The sequence below is a fragment of the Callorhinus ursinus genome, unplaced genomic scaffold (genome assembly GCF_003265705.2).
Source record: "Callorhinus ursinus isolate GAN/ISIS: 27379988/994484 unplaced genomic scaffold, GSC_fseal_2.0 scaffold37, whole genome shotgun sequence".
Classification (NCBI taxonomy): Eukaryota; Metazoa; Chordata; class Mammalia; order Carnivora; family Otariidae; genus Callorhinus; species Callorhinus ursinus.
Window position 1 is genome coordinate 5,783,527 of NW_027397099.1, and position 19,275 is coordinate 5,802,801.

General features: G+C 38.8%; 1 protein-coding gene across 5 annotated transcripts in view; it reads right to left on the reverse strand.

The window, feature by feature from the left end:
• Positions 1 to 19,275, reverse strand: part of NFATC3 (nuclear factor of activated T cells 3) — a 130,379-nt gene that overhangs the window by 26,023 nt on the left and 85,081 nt on the right. For 4 of the 5 annotated variants that reach the window (XR_003211606.2, XM_025889016.2, XM_073880093.1 and 1 more), the window contains exons 7-9: positions 15,112 to 15,167; positions 13,945 to 14,071; positions 1,988 to 2,986 (exon numbers count right to left, since the gene is read on the reverse strand). Coding sequence is in view for 4 of the 5 variants with exons in the window: in XM_025889016.2 (XP_025744801.1) it covers positions 1,988 to 2,986; positions 13,945 to 14,071; positions 15,112 to 15,167 (1,182 nt within the window). In the remaining variant the exon portion in view is untranslated. The remainder of the gene's footprint in view (positions 1 to 1,987; positions 2,987 to 13,944; positions 14,072 to 15,111; positions 15,168 to 19,275) is intronic. The other variant, XM_025889018.2, reaches the window with a different exon arrangement.

A 19,275-nucleotide genomic window follows, 5' to 3' on the forward strand; every position in this document is an offset into this window, starting at 1 on the left:
TAAATGGATTTTTTGACTGAGTGAGGGTGGGTGCCCCTAACCCCCAAGTGTTCAAGGGCCAACTGTTATCTTCTGTTTACACACAAATGACTTGGCACATCCCCTTACGGCTTTGAAAGCCATCTTTTATTATGCCATTTGCCCTCCAGCCACTGATAATCATGCTTTCCCAGACATAGCTCTGTTTCTGCTTATGTTGTCTGATTTGCCCTCTGATATTCATTTACTGAAAACATATACTCATCCTCTAAGACTTGGCTCAAATATCATCTCTGCAAGTAAGTTTTGCTGAATCTTTTTTTTTTTTTTTTTAAGTAAGCTCTAGGTCCAATGTGAAGCTCAAACTCATGACCCTGAGATCAAGAGTCCCATGCTCTACCGACTAAGCCAGCCAACTGCCCCATTGCTGAATCCTTCTTTTGCAGTCTATCACAGCTCTCTGACGATCTAATGTGCTTCTTTTAGACCCTGGTTATAAGTGACTCAGACCCACTGCAGACCAGTCAGTCATATACTGATCTGGTGGAAGCTCTGGGAGTGGGGATGCCACATTTTATTTACCTTCCTTTCCCCGTATGTTTGGTGTTTGGGATTTAATACCAGCTCTGCAACTAAGTAGTAAATTCAGCTTCTCCAGATGGCTGACTTAGAATTACTTTTCTATAGAGAAAATACAGAATCAGAGAGAGAATTAAATTCTTTAGAATTTAGAAAATTCTTTTTTTTTTTAAAGGTTTTATTTATTTATTTGACAGAGAGAGACACAGCGAGAGAGGGAACACAAGTAGGGGAAGTGGGAGAGGGAGAAGCAGGCTTCCTGCAGAGCAGGGAGCCCGATGCGGGGCTCGATCCCAGGACGCTGGGATCATGACCTGAGCCAAAGGCAGACGCTTAACGACTGAGCCACCCAGGCGCTCCGAATTTAGAAAATTCTTTAAAATTTTCATATTGAACAGTTACAGGTAGTTTTCACTAAATTCCTATTTAGACAAAATTTCACTACTATATAAACAATAAAGCCAAGAATAAAGTTGAAAATTATTACCTGAAAATCCTATATCGGGGAATTTTCAGCCATTGAAATAACTAATATTCCAGAGTTTGTTCTCTAATTTAAAAACAGAGGTCTATGTGCCAACTTGCAACATTTATATAAATAGCTTTTTATCCTGGTGCCAACATCTGTGCCAGCCACAGCCAACCAGTCTGGTCTTGTACCATCACCACTATCTGACTCAGCAAGCTGGTGGGGCCACAGAGGAACAGGTTCTTTACTGGTGTGAGTCTCCTCAAGGACAGGAACTCTTTCTAAACAAATTCCTAGTATTCCCATCATCTAACTCTGTGCCTTCCAAATAGATGCCATTCAGCAATATTTTCTGAATTCCATTCTCCAGACACTGAGATCTCACTATATATTTGGAAAGAAGAGATGCTCAATAAATCTCATGTCCTTAGTTCCATCATGAATGGGTAATAGGCTATCATTCAAGGCCTCACCCTTCGCAACGGGTATTAGTGGTACAACAGACTTTATTTATTTTTTTTTAAAAGATCTTATGGTTTTTATTTTTTTTTTAAGATTTTATTCATTTATTTGAGAGAGAACGAGAGAGAGAGAGAGAGAGAGAGAGAGCACATGAGAGGGGGGAGGGTCAGAGGGAGAAGCAGACTCTCTGCCGAGCAGGGAGCCCGATGTGGGACTCGATCCCGGGACTCCAGGATCATGACCTGAGCTGAAGGCAGTTGTCCAACCAACTGAGCCACCCAGGCGCCCGGTACAACAGACTTTAAAGCATAGATTTTCACATCTATTCTCAAAGTCAGATATTAACATATTTCTAGTGACAACAACTATTTAAAAAAAAAAAAAAAAGCCCAACCACATGCCATATGCCAATAAGCAATCCATGGTGATTTTTTTATGACTATCAGAGAAGGAAGTTCCCAGATCTTCACTGCTTCAAGAACATAAAGATGAACTTACCATCATCTAAAGTGATGTCCTGCAGACCAATTGTTGAAAAGTTAGGTTCCTGCTCTTCAGGTTCAGGCTTAATGTTCACAGTTGCCTCATCCGGTGGAAATGAAGCTGGATCACACAAATTGTGACATATTAAGGATGAAGGTGCAGAAAGACCTCCCTGGCCTGTATTTTGTGCTTGAGTTGAGTGCTGTCCAGAATGCATTCTGGTGGCTATTGACGGTGATGAGGCAGTTCCTGAGCTAGGAGATTGGTAAGGCATAGGCTGTAGCTGAGGAGATGGTGGGCCAGAAAGTGGTGAACTAGCCAGGGGATGAGAGACTGCTGGGGAAGCGGCTGTAGCAGACCCTGAATGTGAAGGACCATATGTAATGGGCTGTAACTGAGGGGAAGGCTGGCCTGTGACCTGGTCAGCCCCTGGAGAAGAAAGAGATCTTTGTCCTGTGTTTGAACAATGGAATCCCATTGACTGCAGGTGAGGCAGGGTCTGCACTGAATGAGGTGTGTGGGCTAAGAGATGTCCTGAATTTGAAGAATGAAAAGGTATGGATGACGGTGGTTGACAGCCAAGATTTATTAAACTAGGAAGAGCTGCATCCTGTGGAAACAAAACCGGATCAAAATCTTGACTGGAGGCAGCATTAACTGGAAGACAAGTTGGTCCGTTGTACACAACATTAGTTTGCATAGGCTGATAGGAAGACCCCACAGGAGGTGTTGATGTGACTTGAAAAGGCTGGTGCATGACTGAAGAAGGTATCATATGCTGTTCTTTACCAGCACTTTCATCCCTACACTGCAACTGTGGCAGATGAGATGAAGTTACCATGGATGCATATGTTTGCTGGATGGGACAAACCAAGCTTCTCTGTGTTGACAGTACACTGTCATGTGGGTGTCCTGTGTCTGAGGAAGGCCTCTGGGTCTGGGCAGGATGAGGCACAGACAATGCTGGAACTGAAGACAAGTCAACCTCTTCTTTGTGTTCTTGCTTCATCAAAACTAAAAAGAAAATGATTAGAGCAAATATTATTACATAATATATACAATGATTATAAAGGGCCTTCATTCTAGGCTACATAACTTAGCATGCATCCAAGCCAGGGGTTAAAAATTCAAATGCCTTCAGAGAAGGCAAATAATATAAAATATGTGAAGTCAGCAAGCATAAGACAACAGGGAGTGGTTCTTGCTCTAAAAGTATTCAAGTTAAAAAAAAACAACAACACTGCACAGAACTCTATGAAGTGATGTGAAAAGATCTCTAATACGTTTCTAAGTAACAAAAAAAGCGAGCTGCAGAACAATGTGTTACATATCACAAATCTTGTAAAATATCGTGTGCATATAGACATATGCATAATACATGTGCACGTTTTTGCTTATATATTTCCGGAAAGATGTCATGAAACTGGTAAGTACTGGGTTTAGCGCTGGGAATGGAAACTAGGTGACTAGGGGATAAGAGCAAGCCAGATTTACTTTTCACTATGTAAGTTTTGTGTCTTTTGAATGTTTTCAACCAGGTATATACATTACCTATTCAAAATAAATGATTTTTTTAAAACCCCCAAAGCTCTATGGCCTAATAAAAGTCTTAAATTTGAGGGGCGCCTGGGTGGCTCAGTTTGTTAAGCAGCTGCCTTTGGCTCAGGTCATGATCTCAGGGTCCTGAGATCGAGCCCCACATCAGGTTCCCTGCTCAGTGGGAAGTCTGCTTCTCCTTCTCCCTGATTATGCTCTCTTGCTCGCACTCTCTCAAATAAATAAAATCTTAAAAAAAAAAAAAAAAAAGCCTTGATTTTGAGATCTCTGATCTGAAACCTACTGGCCACCTGGTTTTGCATGTTGCATCATACACCACAGATCTAATCTAATTTAATATTCACAGAGCTTCTAGTTTACAATGGTCTTCACGAGTACCTCATCTGATCCTCAACCATCATCAGATACATATTACAAGAGGAATAATGAGGGATCACAAAAAGTACTGGAATGCACAAAAAACCTGATAGAGCTAACAAACAAATTCAACAAAGTTGCAGGACACAAAACCAACATGTAGAAATCAGTTGTATTTCTATTAACAAGCAATAAACAATCTGAAAAGGAAATTAAGAAAATTTCCTAAGTCAATCAGAGAAAGAATTATCATATGATCTCACTCATATGTGGAATTTAAGAAACAAAAGAGAGAATCATCGGGGAAGAGAGGAAAAAATAAGATGAAATCAGAGAGGGAAACAAACCATAAGAGTCTCTTAATCATAGGAAACAAACTGAGGGTTGCTGGAAAGGAGGGCGCTGGGGGTATGGGGTAACTGGGTGATGGACATTAAGGAGGACACGTGATGTAATGAGCACTGGGTATTATATAAGACTGATGAATGACTGACCTCAACCTCTGAAACCAATACTATATTATATGTTAATTGAATTTAAATTAAAACAATAAAAAATGAGTCTGCCAAAAAAAGAAAAAAAAAACAATTTCATTTATAATAGCATCAAAAAATAAATTTGTTCCCTAAAGAACAAATTTGGCCAAGGTAGGCAAGACTTACAAACTGAAAAGCACAAAATACTGCTAAAGAAATGAAAGAAGACCTAAATACATGGGAAGATATCCCAGGTTCATGGATTGGATGACTTAACTGTTAAGAACACAACACTTCCCCAAACAATTTCAGATTCAATCCCAAAATCCCAGCAACGTTTTTTTGCAGAAATAGACCCATCCTAAAATTTATATGGAATCCCAAGGGACCCCAAATACTCAAAATAATCTTGAAAAAGTACAAAGACAGAGGACTTGCACTTTGTAATTTCAAAACTTACTACAAAACTACAGCAATTAAAACCATGTGATACTGGCCTAAGGACAGACATACAGACCAATGGAATAGAGAGACCAAAAACAAACCCTCTAATATATAGTCAATTGCTCTTCAAACAAGGGTGCCAAGACCATTCATCGGGGGAAAGAACAGTCTCTTCAACAAACGGTACCGAGACAACTGGATATTACATTCAAAATAATGAAGATGAAGATGGAACCTTATCTGAAAATCATACAAAAATTAACTCAAGTGGATCAAAGACCTAAACATAAGAGCAAAACTACAAAACTCTTAGAAGAAAACAAAGGGCAACAGCTTCACGCCATTGTATTTGGCAATGGTTTGTTTAGCACTATGTATACTGGAAGTATAAGGCAACAAAAGAAAAACTGGATTTCATCAAAATTAAAGACTTCTGACTATGAAAAGACACCTTCAAGAGAGTGAAAAGATAACCCACAGAATGGAAAAAGTATTTGCAGAAATGATATTTCTGAAAAGGGTTTAACATCCAGAATATATAAGAACTCCTACAAACGCAAGAGGACTGAGCCAAAGATGTGAATGTGACCCCAGGATCGATCTAGATGGAAGTGTGTGTGGAAAGGGGGAGGTACCAGTACTTCTTTCTAGGATCGCTAATTATGAAGATGAAACAAACCTAGAGATGCCATGTGATGAAAGTGTGCCCAAGAGCTAAAGCCAACAAAAAGAAAGACAGTGTTAAAGATGAAGAGAAAGCCTAAGCCCTAAGACCACACGCTTGAGCTGAAGCATGTCTAAAACCAGCACTGCAGTTAATCTTCCAGTTACAGGACCCAATAAATTCCTTTTTTTTAAGCTAGATTTGAATTGAGTTTTTGTCATTTGCATCCAAAAGTCCTAATTTACTTCAAAACAACCTTTCCTAGGTAGGGATTATTATTATTACCCCTGCCTTATAGATGATTATACTGAAGAAGAGATTAAAGACACTAAGATCTCATAGTAGTTAAAGTGGCATCACAAGGACCTGAATCCAGGTTTTTCTGCCTCCAAAGTCCATGTCTTTTTTTTTTTTTAAGATTTTATTTATTTATTTGAGAGAGAGAAAACATGCACAAGCCGGGGGCAGAGGGAGAAAGAGAAGCAGACTCCCTACTAAGCAGGGAGCCTGATGCAGGGCTCGATCCCAGGACTCTGAGATCATGACCTGACCCAAAGGCAGGCACTTAACTGACAGCCACCCAGGCGCCCCCAAAGTCCATTCTTTTAATCACTGTACTGTATTACCAAGAAAGATTCAACTTCACCATTCCATCACACAAGCAGAGGTTATGAATACCAAGCACTATCCTTTATCACATCAAAAAAGTAGCAAATCCATTATTTTAGATGAATCTACCTGTTGAAAGGACTGCTTCATGTAGAAGCAGTTAATTTTTTGTGTGTCAAAACAAGAGATTTCATTGTTTCTCTTGGGAAGTACTTCAGTCCACTTTTCTAAAAATTATCTACTTTATCCTCCTATTAAAGTGCTGTAACTCCTTTAAAAATAATTTTCCTGGGGCACCTGGGTGGCTCAGCCAGTTGGGTGTCATGATTCTTGATTTCTAATCTCAGGGTCCTGGGATTGAGTCCCTTGCTCAGCGCGGAGTCTGCTTGTCCCTCTCTCCCTCCCCCCTGCTCTTGCTCTCTCTAAAAATAAGTAAATTTTTAAAATCTCAAAAAAATAATTTTCCTAAATTCATATCTCATTGTCCCTTCTATGTTTATACTATTTAAACATAATTAAAATTTTCATCTTCACTAAAATGTAACAACTTCATTTTATATAAAAGAAAATAACAATGAGAACCAAAGCACAGTCAAACCTCATCTGACCATTTACCGAATCCCTGTCAAATGCAAGTCTCTTCACATAAGTATGGACTCAATCTGAGGATATGAAAGTAAGTAAGAATTAGAATAGCCCGGAGAGTATATTTGTTGTAGAGTAGGTAATAAATGGAGCACTTGTTTGGGGGTACATTTGAGCTTGACACTTTTCTCTGGTGTCCTAGCAAGAACAGACTGGGCTCATCATTCATCACTTTGTTAGTCTCTAAATCTGGTAAGCATTAAGTGAGTCCACCCTTAACAGGACAACCCTTAAAACAGAGGAAGCATATCACCAGTCTTCTTATTGCTTCTGCCCCAGTGCTAACATTCCTAAACCAGGCCTCCATCCAGTTTCTTATTCTCGCTCATGTATTTCAAGTATGGTTCACTGTGTCTAACAACTCAGACCTCTCTTATGTCTTGATGTACTTACTTTTCTTCTGACTTTGGCACAACTAGAACTTTCTCCCTGTACTACTGGACTCTTTTTCCCTCTTCTACTTCAGCTCCTACTCTGGTCCCAGAAAAGCCACAGTAAATGCCATACCCAGAGTGACATTTCCATATAAAGGAGGGAGAATATCTAAGAAAGCCTCTCACCTCTTAATTAATCCTGAATGGAGAAGGTAAGGCCCTTGGTTACATAAGTGGTTGGTTATCATGCACTAAAAAGGAGACAGAGGGACTGAGAACTACAGTATAATAACCACCTTTTTTTTTTGCATGATCCAATCCTGGTTTTTTATGTGCACTAAGATTGAGAGTTCTGCTTTGCTAAACTGAATATATTTCAACTTTGCCAAATCAACTATCATTTTTGTCTATAAGGGATTAAGACTCCAAACTGACCAAATCTAAGAAGTCCTCTTTGCTGGTCTATGATTATTTATTCTTATTTAGAGGGAAATACAGTTAAAAAGAACTTAAAATATCTAGAATGAGTTGAATTTTAGAAACAGGCTAACTCTACCTTTTGTGTTAAATATGCTCATTCACAAGTTTAGAATGTTGATGAAGGAAAAAAAATCTACTGGTCTAGTGGTTTTCAAACCATCAAGAAGCCTCACTTCTCTTCTTCAAGTAATGAATGTGGAAGAGTAGCATCCAAAGAGTAGAAGCTCTCTGGATCCCTCTTCCAGTATAACCAGAGTACCCAAGCTAGATTTCATCCCTTTTATATACTGGCTTTTTGCCTAAGATTTTATTTGAAAAGTAAAACAATTTAACCTGAAAACCATTGCTTTAGACTTATATCCTTTTTTTAAAAAAGATTTTTATTTATTTATTTGAGACACAGAGAGAACGAGCAGGGGTAGAAGAGCAGATGGAGAGAGAGAAGCAGACACCTGTTGATCAGGGAGCCTGACATGGGGCTCGATCCCAGGACCCTGAGATCATGACCCAAGTCAAAGGCAGACGCTTAACCAATTGAGCCACCAGGTGCCCCTCTTTTTTTTTTTTTTTTAAAGACTTATATCCTCATTTTGTATAGATTAATCAGTGGGTAAAGTTTGTGGCAGAACTGAAACCGGATCTCCTGACCGTTAGCCAGGCTTTCTCTCCCAGCTGGAGAATGGAGAACCATAATCCAAAAGTCTGTCCAGTGAACTACTTAGAGCATAGAATATACCTTCCCATGGATAAAATAATTATACATGAAAGTTTGGCTCTAATGTTGTCCCCCCAAGCCCCCCTATTCCAAAGCCAGAGCTCAGATGGTACCTCCAGTACAAACAACTACTGCTAGGCTTCAGAGGGAGGAAGAGTCCCCCAAAAGCTTCAGGGATACTGGGATGGAAGAGAGGGCTCCCACATCAGAAGTTCTCAAGCTAGAGGCCGAGCAGAAATTCAGGCAGACTACTAGGGAAGGGCTCTGTGATTAGGGTAATTTGTAAATCATACGCATATGCCGGGAATGGTCTTCAATTCATAAAGTAAACTGACTATGGGACAAATTACGCTAAATACAATCTCCAGTTCTTTTTTTTTTAAGTTATTACACCTGAAACTAACATATCATTGTATGTCAACTATACTTCACTAATAAAAATTAAAACTCAAAACAGCCATTTGCAACTGATTATTCTCTCACTGGATATTGATATTGGTCAGGTTCCTATTGCCAGGGGTTGTCAAAATGGTAACGAATAAAAAACAAGCAACTTATGAATATCCAAGATTTTTATTTTTTAATTTTTTAAAAAATTTTATTTTCTATCTCTATTTGACATAGAGAGAGTACAATGTGGTGGGGAGGGGCAGAGGGAGAGGAAGAAGCAGGGAGCCCAAAACAGGGTTCAATCCCACTTTATCCCAGGACCCTGGAATCATGACCTGAGCCGAACGCAGACACTTAACCACCTGAGCCACCTAGGTGACGCTGAATATCTAAAAATTTTTATAAGCAAAACTTAAAAAAGAATTGTCACAACAAATAAAAGGTGAAAATCTTTAATAATTCATAGAAATTAAGACAAACATAACTCTAATATAAGTATCACACACTAGAATACTAGAAGCTATTGAAATTCTGTAACACTTTATCTGCTCAAGAAGAAATATAAAAATGCTGAGGTCACAAAATTAGTACACTATATATATTTTGGTCTCATTTTTATTTTAAAATGTTGAGCTATAAATGGATCAAAAGGATCCAGAAGGATAGAATGACAGTTTCAGAGCAGAAGACAATTAGGGTGTTTGAAAATATTTTTTCAACTTGTCTTTTTTTTTCCTTTTCTCCCCTTAAAGATTTTATTTATTTGAGAGAGAGAACGCATGTGAGCAGGGGAGGTGCAGAGGGAGAGGGACAAGCAGATTCTGTGCTGAGTGCAGAAGTGACGCAGGTCTTGATCCCAGGACCCTGAGATCATGACCTGAGCAGAAACCAAGAGCCAGATGCCTAACCGAATGAGGCACCCAGGCGCCCCTCAACTTGTCTTTTTAAAAAAATAAATTCACAGTAATGTATTTGCTTTTATAAAAATTGTATTCAAATTTCATTTTAGAAAAAAATGAAAAAATCCAAATGCTACAGAGAAAAGATAGTAATCAACCAGAACAAGGACTGCCCACTTTAAAAAAATATTTTATTTATTTATTTGAGAGAGAGAGAGAGAGAGAGAGACAGCACAAGTGGGGGGAGGGACGGGGGGGAAGGGGAGGGGGAGGGAGAGAATCTATAGCTGACTATACACTGATCACGGAGTCTGATTTGGGCTCAATCCCACAATCCTGAAATCACGACCTGACCCAAAACCATGAGAGGGACACTTAACTGACTAGCTACCCAGGCGCCCCCAAACACTTCTTGAATCTATTCTTCTGTGTGTGCCACCTGATTTGTATATTGTCAATCATAAGGCCAGTGAAGACAGTTGGTAGTCCAATCCAATATTCTTTCTGCACTCTGGGGCCCCACTGATTTCCATTCTCATATATAATGCCCTCTAGGGTTTTGTCTAGGGTCGTCCCAACTCCTGAGCTGATAATGTAAAAGCATTTTACATTATCTCTTTGCCTGTTCAATTACTACTGCTATGATGGTAACAATGAAAACTTCTAATCTGCTGACCCTCTTTTGTTTTTGTTTTTTTTATTTTTAAACAATCCCAGAAGTCCTCTCTCCCTTCTTATTCAGGTTAGATTCTACAGTCTCCCATCTTCACAGCACTTGATAACATTCTTGAACTGTATGTCTTTATCACCCTGGAGGAACCCTACTATCTGTTATTTTACCACCTACCCTAAAGAATCTGAGTGCTATTTAAGAAAGTTACACAGCAGGGCAAATTAATATTTATAAATTCATGAATATCAACATCAAACGTGCCCTTTCATCATGCCTAGAATCCTATTATGTTTCTGTGGTAACTTACTCTCCCCTTTCTTTACAACAACTATTTCAAACTTGTCCACATTCTTCAAACTGCCAAATCACCCATACTCACCTCTGCTTCCAACAGAAGATTCCATCTTATTCCTTCAAGAAAAAAAGTTGATGCTATCATATGGAAACTCCCTAAACTCTTCACTACTAAATGTACAAACCTGCCTAATATATATACATCCATCTTGTTCATCCTTACCTTCCCCTTCCTGTTCCTTCTCCCACCTAAGGCCCATTCCAACTTTTATACCCACCTAAGGCCCATTCAAACTTTTATATTTTAAATTTTAATCCTTCCCACCTTTTTCAGAAACCTGATATTCTTTATTTTCATTAATGCGGTCTTCTCTATTCTGAATCACCTTTTTAACTTTTTTGGGCCTCTGCCGAATAAATCTCACTTTCCACAATAATTTGAGGAAAGACTAAACTGGTCATTGATACCTTATAAGAAGAAATAAGGGGGAAATGATTTTTATTTTAAACTTTCTTTTAGTTGAATATATTTGACACATAACACTGTGAAAAATTTAAGGTGTATAACATGTTAATTTGATACATGCATATATTACAGGGAAAAGGATTTTTAAAGTAGGCTCCATGCCCAACGTGAGGACAGAACTCACAACCCCAAGATCAAGAGTCACAAGCTCTACTGACTGAGCCAGCCAGGCGCCCTGAAAGTGGTTTTTAAAATACAAATTTGATGTCACCTCTCTGATAAAGCTCATTTCTTACAACACTTTTTTTAAAGAGAGGATAGAAAGGGGGGAGAGGGAGAAAGAATCTTAAGCAGGTTCCACACCCAAAGTGGAGCCCAATGCAGGGTTCAATCTCAAAACCCTGAGATCATGACCTGAGCCAAAATCTAAGAGTCGGACGCTTAACTGACTGAGCCACCAAGGCACCCCTCTTTTTTTTTTTTTTAAGATTTTATTTATTTATCTATCTATCTATCTATCTGAGAAGGAGTAAGAAAACAGGGGGAAGAGCAGAAGGAGAAGGACAAGCAGACTCCACACTGAGCACAGAGTCCGATGCAGGGCTCAATCCCATGACCCTGAGATCATGACCTGAGCCGAAATCAAGAGTCAGACACAACCAACTGAGGCACTTTTAATACTGCATTATCCAACCAACCATAAGACCTTTGCATATGCTGCTGCCTTTATCTGGAATGTTCTCCCTCAGTTTATCTAATACAGTAATTAACGGTATAGACTCTACAGCCAGACTGCCTGGATTCAAATCTCACCTCTGCCAGTTATTAGCTGTGTGACCTTGGTTCACTCATTTGCAAAATGGAGAGGGCAGTATTATCTATTTTACAGGATTATGAGAGGATAAATTAGTTATTTTGTATAAACTGCTTAGAATAGCACCTGGCACACACTAAATGCTCTATATGTCTGCTAAATCAATGAACAAAACGGAGATGTACTCTAGCTTAACAGGTGCCCAGACTCTGGAACCAGATTGCCAATGCATGATGTTTGGCTCTAAGATTTAAGTGCTGTGAGACCCTAGGCATATTACGTAGCTACTCAGTTTCTTCATCTGTAAAACAGGGTAATAACCTGGGTAATAACCTATCTCATAGGTCTATTATGAGGATCAAAAGAATAAATACAGAAAGGGCTTAGAACACCCATATGTATGCATGTATGTATGTACGTATACACACACACACACCATAGATATATATACATGTCCACAAACTATTTTTATTTTCCAGTTATCAACTCAAGTATTACTTTCCCACAAAAGCCTTTTCTCAACCTGTTAGCCTAGGCAAGGGTCCCCCTGTTATTTGCACCTATAGCATTGTGTCCCTCTCCTTCAGAGTCCTTACTGCAGTTTCCAATTACAAATTTGTTAGTAACTAATTTATTTAGTGATTCATTAGCTTCTGTTTGTCCCACTAGATTATAAGTTCCATGATAAAGGAACTGAGATAGGTTTCACCCACTTGGTAAGCACCCTCAAATACTTACTGAATTAATATTGAAATGGCTAACCAAAATCTTTCAGAATGTTTGTATTCTATTTGAAAATGATCTGAAATATTTTATTACCAACTAATGTATTAACATGATCAAGTAATATTAATTTTCAGATTTGGGAATAAAAATGGCCTTTAGAGGCTAAAACTGAAATATAGTCAGGCTTTAAAGAATATGAATGACAAATGAATGATCATTAATAACCAGTACCCTTTCAAATTTAAGTGTTTATTTTTTTCATTTACTATAAACCATTTAAAAGTTTTTGCAAGAGGGAGTGCCCGGGTGGCTTAGTCAATTGGGCATTCAACTCTTGATTTTGGCTCAAGTCATGATCTCAGGGTTGTAGGATCAAGCCCTGTGTCAAGCTCTCAGCTCAGTGGGGAGTCTGCCTGAGATGCTCTCTTTCTCTCTAAAATAAATGAATAAATCTTAAAGAAAAATAAAAGATCTTGCAAGAATAAGTTTTGAAGAGTAAAGTTCACTATGATTTTTTATTATCATATACTCTGGTGACTAATAACAGTGCCTAAAACAAGAAAGGTCCTCTATAAAGATTTGTTCTCTAAGTATGTAAACATCAGCATGATTACTGTATCTAATATTTATGTGTCACAACCAAGACCTGGAAAGTTACAGCATTTGAACTACTGCAGAAAGCAGTATGGAAGCTTTGTTAGGGTGCATCTATACAACCAGAAACTCTGGCAACAACTTTATATCCCCCACAGCCCTGAGTATGCTACAGTTACTACTTGCCAAATGAAAATCTAATGGGAGATTTTTCATCTGACTGGAAATGTTTGAGATGAACACACTACCTTTTTGCAGTGCTAAGGACACAAGGGGAGGTCACACATATTCACAAACCTTGCCCTTACTGAACTGCTGGTGATTTTAGGTAGCTACTGAAAAAGACTTAAAATCTACATTCAATCTTCTAATTTCCTTATAATCAGTAACTATAAAATAACTAATATCACATCTAGTATTTATTTATTTTTTGAAGATTATTTATTTATTATTTGAGAGAGAGAGAGACACAGCGAGAGGGGGAACACAAGCAGGGGCAGTGGGAGAGGGAGAAGTAGGCTCTCCACTGAGCTGGGAGCCCGATGCGGGGCTCGATCCCAGGATGCTGGGATCATGACCTGAGCTGAAGGCAGACACTTAACAACTGAGCCACCCAGGCACCCCTATATCACATCTAACATTTAAAGTCAACACAAACTTGACAGATTGGCATATGTTAGGATTTTTATTGATTATAAGCACTCTACCTTAAACATTCCCATATAGGTTTCACTGAATAACTTTTTATTCATTATGAAAGCAAGCTCTATAGTAAACCATCACAACATCCCATACCTGGTGTGTAAGTAAAACGTTGAGACTGGCTTTTTTTCCTCTTGCCATTGCAAAGATAAAAGTGCACCTGCACTGCAGCTGTAACTGCTGGGTTATGATATGGAGGAACTTCAAGGACAATGTGAGCCTAAGGAGCATGGAAAGCAAGATTGTGTTACACTCAGAACTAAAAATGAAATGCACCTGCTAAACTCAGCACAATTCATGAGTCTTAACTACCCAGTCTCTCCCATCATAGATCATTATGCACATCAACTGGTCATGTAAGTCATCTGGAGATTTACTCCATGAAACTCTAGTCTCAACAGAGATAAACTCTTTAAAGTAAACCACTAATGGAGAAATTACCTTTTAGTCATCCAACTGGGTTTCTAGTTGTAGCAGAAATAAAAACAGTCTTATATACTATGTAGTGAGATACTCTGCACTACTGAATATTACATGTTACTACTGATCTTAAGTGGAAGTCTGTTCTGGTTTTCAATCAGGTTTAATATTTCTTTATAGTTTATGGTTTAGATTTCTTTTTTTTAATAGTTTAGATTTTTTATCTTAAATTTCATATTCAAAATGTTCTAAACTGGCAATATACGAAATCTGTTCCCACATAAAAAATAATTTTACACAAGCAGAGTTAAAACTGTTAGCCCCAAACCAATTGCAACCCTTAATCAAATTTCTCCAGGTCTCTGCAGAGCACTGTGCAGTGTTATTCTCTACCCCACAGAAGATTCTGTCACCATTCCAACCAGGATGAAGGGACCACAGCATTCAGTGGTGAATCCTGAAGGTTTAATGCTGAAAAGACCTAAGTATCATGCTAAATACACAAACCCATGAGGGCTTGTTCTCCCCATTATTTTTTGCCCATTATATATGTATGTTCTTTACTGAATTTATTTGATTTCTTCACTGAATTCAGAGAAATAAATTAATGATAACATCAGTAAGAACCTTCTAATAAAAGGGAAAGACACCAATTGTTTATCTATCCTAAATTTAATTTTAGTGTCAGGAAAGTACCTATCTCATGTCCAAACTTCTAAAAATTTGAATTTACTTTTCTTTCACTCAATAGATAAAAGACTCATCTATAATGTAAAGTAGCGTTATCCCATTTTCTTATCATGCTTAAGTATTTCAAAAGAAATAAAGTACATTTCTTACCCCTTGACATTTTTCCCTGATTATTTTCCCTTCTACCTCCCACTGAGGTCGTCCATCTATTGAAAGAAACAATTTACAGTTAAAAGTAATTCAAGTCAGAAAGTATATAAACAAAATCTAATGCATTTAGTATCACAAGCTTATTGGCAAAGGGAATCTTTTTCTCACTGACTTCCATTATGAAAATAAAATATGTACCCATGAGAAAAAATGGGGAGAAAGATCTGGGGCTACCTGAGTTAGCAGGCCCCACAGTTTATTCTATCAAGTGATGTTTGAAAAATCCTCTGAGAGCACCTCCACCAAGGGGTAGCCAATTTCTGCTTGTATATCTTAGGTAATGGGAAACTCACTCCCTCACCAAGTAACCCATTTTATCTCTGGACAGTCATTGCTGCTGGAAAGCTCTTCATGATAGATGAAATCTGCCTTCTTATAATATCCCATCACTGGTTTAAGAACTACTCCTTGCAGCCCACCTATCCAAGAAATCTTGAGTGGTTCTCTGCAAGACAGTATTCCAAATGTTTAAAAACAGCTATGTTTGCATGTGTCTCCTCTTCTGTTGGCTAGCAACACCCCAGTTCTGCATCTAACTCCTACATAGTATTTTAGTCTTCCTGCCCACTCTTCTTTGAACATTCCTCCAGCGTGACCATCCCCCGCCAAATGTACCAAGCCCAGAACTGAATAACCCCAGTGGGAAATGACCAGCATGGTAGAGAATCATTAAGGCTCTTGCCACCTTATGTGAAGGTGCTGCGTCTGTTAGAAGTTTTCTGGGGCAACTGCACCATACTGACTTATACTTAGTGTGCAGTCAGCAAGTTTCCCTCAGTCCACTACATTTCCTACCATCAAGTTCAAACTCTTGTTTTTCCCCTGGAACCCTTATTAGGTTAATTTCTCCCTACTAGACTTAGATTGCTTGGCTTGCCAAGATCTTTTTCTTTATTTTTTTCCCAAACTTTATTTTTTTTTAAGATTTTATTTATTTGACAGAGAGAGACACGGCGAGAGAGGGAACACAGGCAGGGGGAGTGGGAGAGGGAGAAGCAGGCTTCCCACGGAGCAAGGAGCCTGATGCGGGGCTCGATCCCAGGACCCTGGGATCATGACCGCAGCCGAAGGCAGATGCTTAACTGACTGAGCCACCCAGGCACACTGCCAAGATCTTTTTAGACACTGATGGTCTCTGAATATATTTGCTAGGCTTTCCAGATTTGTGTCACCAAAAGATCTGGCCAGCATTTTCTGTCTCTACATCTCAAGTGAATTGTTCCCCTGGGGAGAACCGCAACTGCTACTAAAGCTCTCACTCCAGTCTGACGTGCAGTCTAAAGCATTCTTTTTTAAGTCATGGGCGTTTGCCCATTGACTAATCCATACAAGTATCTTCAGAGTTAGCATGACTTCTTCATCTGGTCTGTGAGGATATCAGAAAAGGCTCAATCAAACACCTTCTAAATTGGCTACCCTTGTGCACAAGAGACACTACAGACAAATGCTATGCCTACACAGAAATACAGCTCAGTTCAACAATCAACTGCTGGGTCCTGACGTGCCAGGCACTTTGGGTTACTGAGATAATGACCATAGGATACTCTTACCTTGAGTCTGTGGATGAAAGACAAATACAAACAGTTCATTATAATAAAATGTGGTGGTCACAGTATCTAATAAAGGTGCACTCTGGATGTGCCAAGAGAACGGAAGTCAGGGTCCTTACCCTAGCCTTGGTGTAAGGGTATGAGACAAGGAAGGTCTTTTCCTGCATTCTTGAACTGAGGCTTAAAAATAAGGTAGAACTCAAGTGATTGGGGGGGGAGGGGGAAGGTCTAGGCAGAAGAGAGGGCACGAGCAGAGCCTAGATGGCAAGAAACTACACAATACAGGGAACGATAAGCAGCTGTGCTAGTGGGGTATAAAGTATGAGGCAGGGAGCAGTCAGAAATGAGGCTGGAAAGAAAGGCAAGAGGTTGTGACCTAAATGCCATGTGAAGGGGCCTAAAATATGAAGGGATTACTACTGATGGTGCTTTCAGAATGGGAGTTACATATTCACAGCTGCAATTTCATCTGAAACCAGTAACTGCTACAATTTAACATGATTCAATTGAAAACAAAAGCACTCAAAAATAAAGTTCTGAGTTTAATGAATTCTATAATGAAACTGCCTTACATACATACATATTTATTATATTCAGGCACAAATGAATTTTTATAATGGAAAGGGGTAGCTCTGAGATACTATTTCTTCCTTATACTAATGTTTATTGCCTGCTTCCCCACTAGAAGGGAGACCGTCAAAGCAAGCAACCTGAAGATTTTATTCACTATTATATTCCCAATGCCTAGACTAGTGTCTGTCATGTAACAGTTGTTTCATAAATAATTGATGAATTAATAAACTGTGAAACAGAACTGATACTTCTTGAAGACAGGCAGGTATGGGTCAGGATCAAAAGAGCTGGAAGGAAGTGAATTTTAAAGGGAAACGACACATGGAAAAATATGGTTTCCAGCCTAAGAACAGGAAGACATAACATTATTAATCAAGTTGGGGGACTCACTGAGATGAACTGGTTTGTTAAGTCTGACATGTTTTTATATTTTAAGTATCAGCGGGCCATTTATTCAATATTCGGTGGGTACTTTAAAGCACATGTTACAAGTTTAAAAGAAATAATGTGGCTATAGAGATATGATGGTTGATGAAATTTTCTAGAATGAAGGAATATAATAAAAAGAAAGATGAACCACAGAACCTTGGGAAACATCTATATTTAAGGGCCAGAAAAACTGATAAAAAAAGATGAGTGGGGATAGTTAAAAATGTGCCAAGAACCAGGTAAGTACAATCACACAAAGGCCAAGAAAGAAAAGACTATCAAGGAGGAGAGTGGGTAGCTGACTGTCAAAGTTTTAGGTTATGTTTCAATACAGAAGATAGAAGAGTAAGTAGCAGGTAAGGAAATGAGGTAGATGACATTACTTTTTTGAGAGGTGGATGATAAATGAAAGAAAATGATAGCCTGTGAGGATGACAGAGTCAAGGGAAAGAGAATGATTTAATATGAAAAAATTTAAACTTATTTAAACTCCAAGAAGAAGTATTCAGTGGAAAAAGAGGTACTGAAATCATAAGAGGCAGTGAAGATAATGTATAGCCTTAAATACTTAAGTTTTAAAAAGATGAAAGCATGAAAAACGAATGAGATTACCATTTAAATTAAGAAAAAGAAACATATTAAGCACCCAAAAAATGAAAAGAAAAAAAAATACAGAAGCCAGGGAATACAGAAACTGAAAGGATCAGTAAAATCAAAGTACTCTAGAAACACTAACTAAAAAATCAGAGTTGGCACAAATAATAGCAGGAATACATTTTTTAAAAGGGATATAACTCCAGATGCAGAAATACAGTATCATAACCAAATTAATGTCAACAAATTTGAAAACTTGAGTGAAATAATTAAAATCCTTGTGTGAAATAATAGGGAAATATATATTGGTCTCTGCCTCTGGTTCCTGGAATAAAGCTCCTAAAATTCTTTAATATATTCTTTTTAAAGATTTATTTATTTGTCAGAGAGAGCACGCATGCTCACAAGCAGAGGGAGCGGCAGGCAGAGGGAGAAGCAGGCCCCACCCGCTGAGCAGGGAGCTCGACGTGGGACTAGATCCCAGGACTCTGGGATCATGACCTGAGCCAAAGGCAGATGCTTAACTGACTAAGCAAGCCACGCATCCCAAAGCTCCTAAAATTCTTACAATTTCCTAAGTGGTAAGAACTCCAGAGTACCTTTTGTTCTTCTATTTGGTCTTTAACCCCAGTTCCTGACACAGAGGTCTTAAATCCCTTGGAATTTCCTGCGTGATAGGACTATCTCTTGTTCTAAGGAGGTGACTCTTGGTAGGCTCCTGGATGGAGTCTGGTCACCAAAAAGACCAAGCCATGATTAGAAGCTTGGAACTTTCAGTCCCACCTCCATTCTCGAGAGAGGGGAGAGGGGCTGGAAATGGAATAATCAATCAAGCCTTTGTGGTGAAGCCTCCATAAAAATTCTGAATTACTGCAGAGTTTGGGAGAACTTCTGGGTTGTAAAACACATGGAGGTGGCTGGGATAGTGGCATGTCCATAGAGGATACAGAAACTCTCC